Here is a 13,038-nt window from a genome sequence, read left to right on the forward strand (position 1 = left end):
ATGTTTTTAATAAAATTTTTAATAATATTGCCAAGAGTGTTCCTTTTAATTTACAACAGCGATGCAAATAAATAAAAGAAGAAGATACGAGTATAGAATAATCGCAGGACAATTGAAATAATGATCAATAAGTTACAAGAGTTTTAAAATATTAAGACATTTTTTTATTGATTTTATTGATTTATCGTAATAATTAAACTTTTCGTATAATTCATTATAATCAAGTTCCCGCGACATGCGTTACATCCAGTATACGTAGACTAGAAAAATAATTATTTGTACGTATAATGCACAAGGTTAAATTCGCAACAAAAGTTCCTACAAAGAGAAAGACACTTATACGACGAGAAATACTGTATAACCAGACCCCATTATATTAATAAGAGTATTGTGAAGTTATATCGCGTGCTTATAAAATATTTGGTAACATAGAATTGAAAGATAATTTGTTAACAAAACAATCTATAGCAGCTGCCAATTTATAATTACTTTTAGTTCATTAACGATTTATAGCGTGAAAAAATATTTAGAAGTAGAAAATCTTACTCTATCTGTCATCGTGATTACAATCATACGCATTAAATTTTATTTTATAAAGTCACGACATTGATATTTAATAAAGTAATATCTCTTGCGTAAATTAGTTTAGTACGTCATATTATATAGAAGAAGCTGGCGAAGAAAGACTAAAGAATTGACGAACGAGTGCGTACGAGAAAACTATTGCGCATTCCATCACTTACAGATATTTATAAATTACATATATATTATCAAATATTTAATATTATGTAATATATATAACATAATTATATAATATCAACACATCTAATATAAAATGCAATTATGTTACACATTGCGTAATATTGAATGTCGTAATTTAATGTTATAAAACACGTAACATAATTAACATTTCATATTATAATTTAAAATCTAATTAACATTTAATATAATTTATATATGATTAGAATCGATCTTTTGTACCATTATGTGATATATATATATATATTTTTGTTTTAACAACTACGCAGTAATTAATAATTTAAACGATATTCGAAAAGCAGGTCTCAATTTTTGCACCAAAAATTTTACATTCTCAAAAAGAGGAAAGAGAGAGAGAAAAAAAGAAAGATAAAGCTTTATCAAAGCACGCAAACAAAATTAAATATTCGTGTAACAAACTTCCAATTTAATTGTTATACTGCTGCTGATAAAAATTGACAGCTGCTACGTATTTATCCTAAGCTCACTTACATTAGAAGTCATCGACGATAAAAAGTGATGATAAAAGTTAAAGCTCGTAAACAAGAAAAACGAGATGACTAATTACAACCTTACATCGGATAATTATTATTGGACAGTCTTAAAAGTTGCATTGAGGTCACTCGACGAAGTTGTTCAGAGAAATTCATCTAGCTCACAGAACAAGAGCAGCAACTACAGAATCATCGACAGAGCTGTCACTCGTGTTTTCATCGTCTCATGCAGAACTCGGTTAACTTTAGTTACGACTCATCGCTATCAATATGAACCGCTTCCGTAGCTACCTCGGCTAGGGGAGGGGGAGGGGGAGATAAGGAATTATTACCGTCCGACGACGTCGACGTTTGTCCTTCCTGCGTTGGCGACTTTGAAGATTTGTCCTCGACCGGCGCTGGACACTCGAAGTGAACACAGTGAAACACCTGTAGACATCCCGATCATTTTTTTTGTGTTACCTACTATCTCATAAAAATCCGTATCAAATAACTGATCTGATTAGATAAGAACCTCATTCGCAGTATTGTGAACGCCCACTATTTTTATAAAAACTACTGGACGGGGCGGTTGAAAATGTATCGTCTGCCAGGACCGACAGGTTTCCTTCGTTTTATCAGCGACTAATGCCCAATTCCAGGCGTTACCCGACACCTCTATGAAATACGAGTAGGAGCGATTGTCGCAATCCCAAAGTAGCAATCTGCGGAAATACAGTGAAACGGTTAGAGACAAATATGCAGTTGCTTCGTATGAGCGCGCACGAGCATGTTAAAAATCATACCGCATCGAGTCCAACATATACGGTTGGCCTAGTTGCACTAGAATGGATCCAGAGCCGAGTTGATGGCACGTGTAACCGCTGTCCCAATCGTAAGTGGTTGTGTCTCCATTCAGTAAATTATTACGTGACCTAATGAGAAATAAAGCTTGAAAAGAGGCGTATTACGCGTTGGATGTGACACAGTAAAGAGACGGGAAATTTCGCTTACCTACTCACACCTTCAATTACACACGCGCTTCGCTCGATAGTAGCGATATTTTTGTTGGGTACAATGAAACCTTGGCAAAGTTTCTCCATATGATTTGTGTAATATGCTTCAAAATTGACAACATGAAAAACCTGTCGAATGAAAACAACACGCAAATGCTTCAGAATCGAATTAATAAATCTATTAAGTAAATCTACACTCATACGCATGTATGTAAAATGTTTTAATAAAAATTAAATTGTTATATAATACATATATATAAGAATTTAATTTTTATTGAAACATTTTTTAATTAAATTATTATGGTCAAGAAAACTCACCTTATTTACTGTATTATTTGTTCCTACAATACGAATATAAACCACTACTCTTGGCTCGAAATATAGATACTGCCAACTGCGGCAAAAGTACTGTTTGTGATTGACAAGCATGACCCAATCCTTTTGATTCATGGATCCCTTCAATAAAATATAACAAGTTAAAAGAGCTCTGTATATAATATATACAATTTTTGTTTGATACACGTTTAATATTTATTATTGCCCGTACCTCTATATAATAGGAGTAAGATCGCACATCTAGATCCCATAGTAGCATTTTTATATGATTTATAATATACTGCGATCCTAACTTAATGAGAATCCCGTGCTCATCCGTGTCAGATATCGTATGCCTCGTATAGCCGCGTTCCATATCGTAATTGTGAGTATCACCATTAAGCAGGTAGCTACGCATTTCCCCTTGCAACACTTGAGCATCGTGAGACAGATCGGCGACGTTTTCGTCAATGAGCAAATGGCCGCGGTAGGGAAGCTTCGAATTGGGCGTCTGCGTCTGTACAGCGATCGCATCCAGCAGCGCGTCCGGCGATACCAGCTGCGACAACCTTACGGTACTCAGAAGATCCGACAGCGGGATCAGGCTTAATCTCAGTTGAGCTGTAAAAATCATTCGCATGTAAATAGGCTTTCTTGCTACTCAGAGGCAATATACGTCGCTTAATTGTGAGTCGTTAGCGTATGGAAATTACCTAGCACTTCGGTCGAATCGATCTCGGGATTGGCATTGACCCACGATCGTACAGCTAAAAAAATTTCTATCTCCGGCGCGCAGAAGGAATCTCTGGAGATCAATTCGGTTAGAGCGGACGAGCTCAACTGCAGAAAACTCTCGTGTTGTATGACGTCGGATGCATGCACGTCCATGTATTCGAAGCAAACCTGATTTAATCATATGCTAATTATCTCAATTTACATACATATAGTATACATCAGGTACATGGGCTTTGGGATAAAGATGTATACATGATGATAGGCATGTACTAACGTTAGTTAGAAATTCCAAGTGATACAAAAATGCGGTGTCCAGAATTGAACAGATATTCTTTATATTTAATATTTCTCTGAGATAGTCGGATATAGCCGCTTCCAAGTCCATAAATCCGTATAAATGCGCTAACGCCAGGATATCGAGAATGACCTGTAAAACAAAGTATCGAAGAATTAAAGGTAAGAATAAAAAGACAATCTCTTAAAGGTCCATCCACAATGAGAGTAGTAAATTATAAGCCGTAAGTGATTGAAACAATTATAGTCGAATATAAGAAGAATAATCGACTGTAACTGGTCAATATTTCTTCTACGGCTCACAACTTACTACTCTCGTTATAGATGCACTTTTACCTGCGCTCCTTAACAAAATGCAATTTCGACCGAAAAAAAGATCGGTACCTCGTCCCGCTCGTTGGTGAGAGACATGCGTCCGGTGTAGATGTACTTGAGCAGGCCCTTGAACGCGGGCAGCGAGGCGGTGGTCAGTTCTATCTCGCTCTGCAGCGACTCCTTCATGCCGCCGAACAGCAGGGCGCGAAAGTACTCGCTGCGCGCGGCGAGGATGAGCTTGTGGCTGCGGAACTTCTGATCCGCCACCACTATGGTCACGTCCGCGTACTCCTCGGAGAGGTACAGCGACCCGATGTCCTCGGAGACGAAGTGGATGTGATTTATTTCGCCGGACGACGAGTTCAGATGGTGGTGCGAGCTCATCTTCGGGGAACGACGTTTCGCGCCTGTACACGCTCCTCGTACCGCGGACCTTTCCCGCTGCCGTTGACAGGTTGACGTAGGAATTGTCACAACATCGGCGACCCGCGGGCCAGGTCGCGCGCGTGACACTTTCGACGGGGCCAACAACGCGAGGATTCCCGCTCGACCGGGCTCTTCGCAGCCGCGTACACGTCGATCGCGTTCAGCGGCGATACGATTTTTTTGCGAGGGTGAAACGTGAAGGAGGGAAGAACCTCGTACGTCGTCTAAGGGGTGTGCATATGCGACAGCGGGAGAGTAACCTTGATCGACGAAGAAATTGGCGAGAAGTAAAACGTGTCACGTGAAAAGTACGAGACCAGGCGTGATCTCGTCGCACGTCGAGCGAATGCGACTACCACATCGCGGATTTCTCTTGTTTGTTTTTACGGGACGCGTGAAAAGGAAAAATTTCCGCAATTTCCACCACCACTACTGTCACTATCGAATTTTTCGAAGCCCATGCGAGAATCGAGTCGCGTACACAATGACACATACACACGACTGCGCCGCCTGAGACTAGCGCCGCTCACGGACTGACGATGCATTTTTTTTTTTAATATGTAATTTACAAAATATTACATATGTGAAATTATACGGAGGTAGAGTAAAATATGAGATTTCTCGAAAATAATCAAAATATTAATTCGCCTCCTATTGACTTTCTATACGCGTTATATGGACGAGAATAATATTAAAATGTAATTTATTTTACTTTTCTCAGCCGCCGATTTGACGACTGTCGATAAGCGGCGCGGAGTTATCTAGAATATATCCTTTACCTTACGACCGAGTTATCATATATAGAATATCCTTTACCTGTCTCGACCAGTTTCTTACAATCGCCGCGTGATGTCAGCAGTTTCACTTCTCGCCCGGCGGCGTCCCTCGATCGAGAGGAATTGGATCGGAGAGAGAAACTTTATTAGTTTATTTGACGCGCGCTATGCCGCGTAAGTGAAGAAGGAAGAGGAAAAGAGGATGAAAGAGGAGGCGAAGGAGGAAAGAGCGAGTGGCGGGAATTCCGTGTGCGCTCAAGGCATATTTCTTCCCGGGAACGACCGCCGCGGTCCGCTAGAATTCGCGGAAGGAAAAGGAGAAGCAGGTGGTGATGGCGGAGAAGGCCGGGGAGCGCGGCCGGAGCAGAGAGGGAGCGCGACGGAAGGAGCCCGTGACCGCGGGAGGAAGTGAGAAAGGGTGAGTCCGCGGTCGGCGGCGGCGCGGCCACCGACAAAGCCCGCGGATGCACGGCGGTCGGCGCGCGCGAGGTTGCGGCGCGCGACGCCGAACGTCGCCGGCGGTCGCGTCGCGGGCTGCCACTCTGAGAGCAGCGTCGCCGCATGTCGCAGCAGTTCCGCCGGGCGGTCCGTCCGGCTGGCCGGCCGGCCTCGTCGCGACCGAATCCGGTTACCACCCGCCCGCCACGCGCCGCATCGGAGAGAGCCCCACGTGAGTGCTGGCATCCCGGGGACCTAAGCGCATCCACGACACACGCCCGTTTCCCTCAGCTCGCTCGCTCGCTCGCTCGCGGCCCACGTTTTTCTTCCCCCACGGGAATCTCCGGGCACCGTTTCTTTTTTATCACCTTCGCTTTTAGCACCTGATAGATTATCCCGTCGCGAACAGAAGAGCGTCAGAGCGCCTCGGCTGAGGGGAACGCGGCTCTAGTACGATATTTGTCGATTTTCTTGTCACGAGGAGAGAAATCCTCTGCGCCTGGTTGCATGTAAATAAAAGCGCTTCATTTTCCACAACAACTTCCCGTATTATTGTGATTGTAACTTTTGAATTTTAATTAAATTTCGAGTTCCTTGCAAGAATTGAAATAACGCGCGCACAAATTTTTTAATAATATATTAATATAATTAATGATATTAAAATAAGGGAAAATGATAAACGATATATGCGACCACGTGGAATATTTTTGTCCTCTCGCGGCCGATTGGGTCTCATTGTCGGACCGCGCGCAAGTAGAAAAACGTAGTAAATAGCGGACGCGACGCCCGACCGATCGGTCGGTCGATTACGCCCATTTGTGAACAATTTCGAGTTTTATTATTAAATCTGCCCGGTGAGAAACGTGTAATTAGCTCATTTAATAAATGTACGTTAAACCAGAAATTGAGTTCGACGCGAAATTTCGAGCGAAATTTTCTAAATCGACAATCGACGATCCAGATATCGGCTGTATTCTGCGCCGAGAATCGGCATGTTAATTTTAAGGACAATGCAATGCTCGTGATTTTGATTGCGTTTAATTAGCATCGCGGGCGGAGTATTGCGAACTAGAATATCTTGTTTCGGCGAACTCGCGTCTGATTAATTCGACGAACAAGCTCGATTCTATCGGAACTTTCTCATCGGAGGTGCAAGTCATAGAAGTCCTCCTCTCTCCGAGTTTACTCTCAAGGTACTCGAAACTCGGCGGAATCGTAATATACCACTGCCGCCGCGGCGGGCGGCAGAGGGGGGGAATATAAATTAGGCAAATAGCCATTTGATAGGGAGATTATCGATCGCGAGGATTGCACGCAACTAATGTAAATAAGAATCGAATATTGATTACGAGTTTACAGTCACGAGATTGCAACCGGGGAGGAATATCAATATTTGTTATTTACACGGAGCATTGTATTATCCCGTAGTTAAAAGCGTTAATCGAGTATGGAAATTGCTCGATTATCCGTTGCGCGCGTTTAACAATCGGTAAATCGGTGTTTTATCTGTAAACAAGTAATTACGACGGGTATATATATACGAGACAACGAAGCAAAATGTTATGCATTTCCGCGTTCGTGCGTCACTTGCCGATTTTCCTTTCGATGAGAAGAGATATATTCTTTGCCTGTAGATGAGGGCGTTTAATTTTCCGCAATATATAGCTTCCCAATTATTGTGTAATTATATAACGTAATTCTGAGTTCCTCGAATTGAAGTAGCGCGTATACAAATTTTTTTAAAAATTTATTAATGTAATTGGAATTATATTAGAATGAGAGAAAGTGGTAAAGCTAAAGAAAATGTATATAATAGCTTCACGATTGTCGTCACGATTTCTAGTAGCGCAATACTCCGCTGGATCTCCTAATTAAACACAATCAAAATCGCAATTAGGGTTATTCTTAAAATTAACATGTCGATTACGGCTGACATTTGGTCATCAGATCGTCGATTTAGAGAATCTTATGAAAATTTCAATCGAGAGAGAAAACTTCGTTGAATTCGTTCGGTAATCTATATTCGTCTTTTTTTTCTTCTAAACGCTAATATAGCCTCGTCCGTTTACATATGTATACCGCGAGGGGATGACGTGCGGGGCGCGTCACATGCGCGAATAACGTCGGATAAACGTGGCATGTCTCGCACGGATGCCGGAGCGAAATGTCGCATAGAAAACCATTAAGCCGGCATCACGCGATCCGCGTAACAAGAGACGGGGGATTTACGGAGGATTTGCCAGTTATACGCGCGCGGGACGGAGTAACACGGGTTAAACGCGCGGCGGGTATATCGGTAAAGAGTAACTCGCGTACAAGTTTGATGCGGGAGTGACGACGTGTGTGGAAGTTTATACGAGACTTCGGGGAGATCTCGGAAAGTTTTTGCGAGCGAGAGAGAGAGAGAGCATAGCTTCCTCCATGCCCTCTTTTGAGTACCTTAAAAGGAACTCGAAGTCCAGCTTATAGCTCGAGAATATTCCCTTTCCTTTGTACGGAGGAAAAGGTATCTCTCTTGGACGTAAGTAGCGCGGAAAGCGAGACCGACGGCGGAATTAATCCTTTAAGGACATTAAGGACCGTAAGGCCGGTCGCGCAATCTTTTTGATAAATTTGTTAACGATTCCTCCGAGGGAACCTTTCCCGAGATCCGATAATGCTATATTAGGAATACGTAATCACCGCGGATCCAGGCGCTCCCCTGGGAGCTCTTATATATGTAGAAATTCTTTCTACCCGGGATTATCCGTTTCGAATGCCCGTAATTTAAGATATTGATCCACACAACGAGACATGGCACAATCACGTAGGTCTCTTCCGTTCCCGCGTCGTCGCCGAGTATAGAATTCCGAAAAATCGGTGACGACCCACCCTTGACATTTTTCGATTCCCGGGGTTACGGTCGCATCAATCTCACATGCGCCGCCGCTATCTCCCAAAGTGGAACAGGCAATTGCGTTCTGCGGCTTGGAAGCGGCGCGGCCAGGAAATGTCGTAGGTTTAGATAGAGGACATTTACCCTTCCATCGCGGCACCGGGGCCGCGCAAAATGATATTGGCCTTTCTCTGGTCTTCCTGCCCTCTCCCCCCTTTCCCCCACCCCGATATTGATTTATTCGTATAACTTGCTTACTTATTGATGGTGAACGCGTTGCACGGAGTGGGTGCATTGTTTATACGCTCGCTTAAAAGGGCTTAGGTCAAATTCCGTATCGTTCCGAAATAATTTAATAGCATAACGTCGACAATGCGTCTTCTGATATCGGTGGTTTGCGGCGACGACGACTAATTGTAAGTAAAGGTGCGTTCCAGTTGCGAGCATTGCGAGCGTCAAATTGGAACGCGCTATAAAATTGCCGACGCACGGATTTAAAGAGTTAGCAATACCCCCCCCCCTCCCCCCAAAAGTATTCAAGATATAAAAATATTCTCTGTTTGTTTTACACGATTGGTGTTTTCAGCATTAATATTTAAATCTATATCCTACCCGCGCCCGAGAGAAAAATTGAATCCCTGCACTTTGTTTGCTCGTCGAACGGCGAAGATAATCTATCGCGGCAAAAAATTGCTTTCTAAATTGATCGGAGAGTCGTGTGTACACACTCTTTCCCCGCGAAGACTGCCATTTTGCAGTTTCGCGACGAGAGAGATACCGATCTCTCTCTTTGGTCCTTTTTGTCACTTGTTTCTGAACGATCGTATCGTCCTGTGTGCAATTCCGCCGGGCCGTGGGCGACGTGCTATATATATATATATATATCTCTCTTTCTCTCACACACAAGTAAATTTGAGGCGAAATGCAGTTTCGTGTTACACGTCGAGTGGAAGCACTTAACGGACGCATGAAAAGAAACTGGGGGAGTATCCGTGTTCGAAACGGGATACCGACAGCGTCTTTAAGGATATCGAGTGATTTTTCCGCGGGGTCGACGAGTTGGTAACAGATTTCCCTCTGTCCTTCGAGTCTTCGATTATCGGAATTGGATTTGCGGCGGGTAGTCTTTAGGGAACGTATAGACGATATTTCGAGCTGCCAATAAATATGAGGTATTACTCGGCGAGAGAGAGAGATATATAGAGAGTTTAGAGAGGAGGGTCGTTACATTCAATTTAATATCAGATTATCCGTGTACCGCGGGGCGTTACTATACAGAGGAACACTAATATCCGGCTGTGTTATTACGTGGCTGTGGAAATTAATATACGCGTATTAGGCGACCCGATGGGGTTTGGCTAGCCCTACTCGTATCGCGGCGCAATACCCGACCCATTGAGGCTTCGAGCTTCCGTGGAGGAGGCTTTAATGGCCCCGATATTACGCGCCACGCGAAGGTCACTCCTCGAGCCAGGTCGGGCGATTAATATTCGCGAGCATAAAGCGGGCGATATATTGTATACGCGTGGCGCGAGATAATTTTTCCACTTCTAACATTAACGTCGCATGGGAATGTAACGAGAGCCCGCAAGCCACCGGCGCGCGTTGTCGATGGATAATCGTGTTTTCTCGCGCGCAGCTGTCACGCGGGATATAAATGACAATTCCCCTGGACACGACAGTCCGGCGAGCCTTATTACATAATGGCATTAACGACATCGCCGGTCTCGCGCGGCAGGGGGGACCCGTGCCGAGAGATCGATCGGAAGACGATTTCGCGGAGTGGGGGAGAAAAAGGAAAAAAACCGATTTCCGCGCTGGCGAAACAATGAGATTTAACGAGGCCGACCGAGAGCGGCCTCGGAGTTCCTGCAGCCTGGATGTCGCACCACCGGTGGTGCGACATTGATTATCGCTAATCCCGATTAATTCGATTCCCCCCTCCGCGGGCCCGTATCGTCCGGGCGGACAAGTTGTATATAACCCGTGAAGGATCAAAGGGATATTCTCGGCGTTACATCTCTTTGCAATTAATTCCGACAATGAAATTCCATCCCCGGGTCCGCTTGGATTACAGTAATTTTTCATCCGGCGTAACCGCCCATGGAAGATATTTAATATATTCCGGTATCAAAAAGCCACCGCGCAAATAATAAAGCTCTTCTAGGGGGTAGGTATATCTCTGGGTACGTATAATTCCGGGATATATGATTTCTGAATAATTCAAAGACACGGAATAATCTCGCGTGGATCTCCGCTGCCGTTTTAAGTAATGACGATTTCGACGAACGCTAGCTCGGTGAAACGGTACGAAATACCGAGAACCGCGAGTGGAAGAATCTAGAGAGAGAAAGAGAAAGAGGGTGGCGTTATTTCGAGGCTATCCGGGGATATCGCCCGCGCGGGTCGCATCCTGAATGCGGCACGATCGAACGACGACGACGGTGCAATATATCGCGCCCGCGCGCGCTCATCGTCATACAGAACGAATTCGCCGAACGGATTTCAGATCCCGGCACCTGCGATTGTTTTCCCCGCCCGCGTCCCTCGCGTCTCTCTCGCGTCGTCGATCGGTAGGAATTCCAAAGAGGACGCGCGCCCGTCACCGTGCCGCGCGGGAGGGAGTCGCGGCGGCGTGCCTCAGATGGCTCGGGGCCGCACGATGACGTCTTTTCTGGTGCACGTGTCGCAAAAATGAAAAGAGGAAAAGCGGGGGGGTATCAACGCGCGCCTCGCGGCACGAGGCTGGCCGACCGCGCTCGCCGCCGCCGCGAAACGGCGAACGTCGAGGATCCGCGAGGGAGCATTTTTTTTAAATAATAGATTTAATCGCCTCGCGAAATGCAATTAAGATTCGTATCGTGCGCGCCGGCCGCGTTTTTTTTTCCTGTCTTCCGGGTGAAGATCGAGCTCGGCCCCCGGGCTGGACCCGAGCCAAGCGTGTTGAACGTTGGGGTTAGATTTAAGTAGGTGGACCCGTTGGTGCCCACATTGGCTTCGTAAATAATTTCCCGCGTCGTTAGGCCTCGACCTAAGGGGACGTAGGAACTTATTAAATTTTCATTCTTCACCGCGCGCGCTATTCGGCGAGAATATTCTCCCCGAAGTTTATTATTATTCATGACTGGTACAATTTCTCTCTCTCTATCTCTCTCTCTTTATCTCTCCGCGACGACGGAGGACCGGACTACTTGTCAACGTCGGACAGAAATCCTCGGCCGAGCCCTCTCTAATCCGGGCGCCTTGTCTTATTAACCGCCTCGCTCTCCTATAGTTGTTCCCTGAACTTTCTGTTCAATGCGGGAAATCCCTCTTCCGCCTGCGGTCCTTTCGCTCTCGCTGCGACGTCTAACTCGATACGCTTTCACCCTCGTTCGGAGGTTCGCCTTCGGCAAATAGTGTTAAACGATAAGAAGACGCGTGTGGCTAAGGGAGAAGTACTCGCGGGCGATTATTTATCGATGTCTATTTCAACTCGGTCGTTATTTATGCCGCGTGACGAAGTTTCCCGCACGGAGGAAACGTGCATGCACCACCGTACTACTGTCTCTCAGAAAATCTACTTTCTCTCGGAAAAAGTCCGCGCGCTACAAATACAATTTTCCCGCGACACGTATTCCTGCTTCTCGCTTCTCTCACGTGCGTGATAAATCATACAGAGGGTAAACCAACTGGGGAACGCGCGCGGCGAGAGTTCCCCTCAAAATAGGAATTTAATAGGTATATATAACGCAGAAGAAATATCGAGCCGTAGGGAGAGAAAGAGACGGAGATATAAGGTATACGGAGCGGCGCGTGCGGATGTGTACTCGGCGAGATTCATTTTCCGTATCGATTCGGGCTTTCAGTGTTGCGTCTGGCTGGCAGCGTCGGCCTGCGTGTAGCGGGGCGTATTTATACAGTTCGGCCCGAGCGATAGAGCGGCACGATGTAGGTAAACAGAGCCGACGAGGCTATAAGAGAGAAGAAACTCTCCAGATAGTCTAGATGGATCTTCTCTTCCCATCGTCTTTCCTGGCCTCTCCCCACGGGGGAGGAGCGTGTAGGTGGAGGACGGGGGAGAGGGAGGGTTGGTGCTAATGCAATATAGGCGACAGTGTAAACGAGAGGCGAGTACACGGTCCACGATGACGTGGCCTGGTACTTCGGATGGACGGGAGGAGAAAGGGAGGAAGGTGCAATGTACACGAGGGTGATAGAGCGAAGCATCCTCTCTCGGGTCGATGACCCCGCGGGGAAGACCTAAATACGCCCGCGAGGAAGAAAGTTGCGCCGAAATGGCAGCCGCGAACGCGAGCAAAAGGGTACGGGGGGAGGGGGGAGGCGGTGACGTAGATCCAACGTTTTTTTTTCTTTGCCCTACCGCGAGAGAGAGAGAGAGAGAGAGAGAGAGAGAGAGAGAGAGAGAGAGAGAGAGAGAGAAGTCGTGTCTCTTATTCCAATCGTTTTTCTTATCGTAAAATCGATAAACCGAATATCGTATATATTTTCACGCTGGAAGCGGATATGGAACAGCGTGCACTGCATGAGAACTTAATAATAAAAGTATATTTTAAACATGTCAATTGTTATACTGGATTAAATTTTCGGAATCAAGTACAGTCGAGAGATGGGTA

The 13,038-nt window shown here is 45.4% G+C and overlaps 2 protein-coding genes across 2 annotated transcripts in view; one reads left to right on the top strand and one right to left on the bottom strand.

The window, feature by feature from the left end:
• Nucleotides 1–32: 32 nt before the first annotated feature.
• Nucleotides 33–4,855, bottom strand: LOC105448888 (BTB/POZ domain-containing protein 9). The gene is made up of 9 exons (XM_011687734.1): nt 3,977–4,855; nt 3,573–3,725; nt 3,277–3,466; nt 2,796–3,184; nt 2,567–2,704; nt 2,247–2,377; nt 2,039–2,167; nt 1,768–1,957; nt 33–1,682 (listed from the first exon to the last, which is right to left on the bottom strand). The coding sequence occupies exons 1-9, from the start codon at nt 4,289–4,291 to the stop codon at nt 1,503–1,505; spliced, it is 1,815 nt and encodes a 604-aa protein (XP_011686036.1). The 5' UTR covers nt 4,292–4,855; the 3' UTR covers nt 33–1,502.
• A 799-nt stretch (nt 4,856–5,654) lies between these two features.
• The window catches only part of LOC105448889 (diacylglycerol kinase eta), a 33,070-nt gene continuing 25,686 nt past the window's right edge, over nt 5,655–13,038 (top strand). The window contains exon 1 of the mRNA XM_011687736.1: nt 5,655–5,779. The gene's annotated coding sequence lies outside the window, so the exon portion shown is untranslated. The remainder of the gene's footprint in view (nt 5,780–13,038) is intronic.

Source organism: Wasmannia auropunctata, unplaced genomic scaffold (assembly GCF_000956235.1).
Source record: "Wasmannia auropunctata unplaced genomic scaffold, wasmannia.A_1.0 LD336078.1, whole genome shotgun sequence".
Classification (NCBI taxonomy): Eukaryota; Metazoa; Arthropoda; class Insecta; order Hymenoptera; family Formicidae; genus Wasmannia; species Wasmannia auropunctata.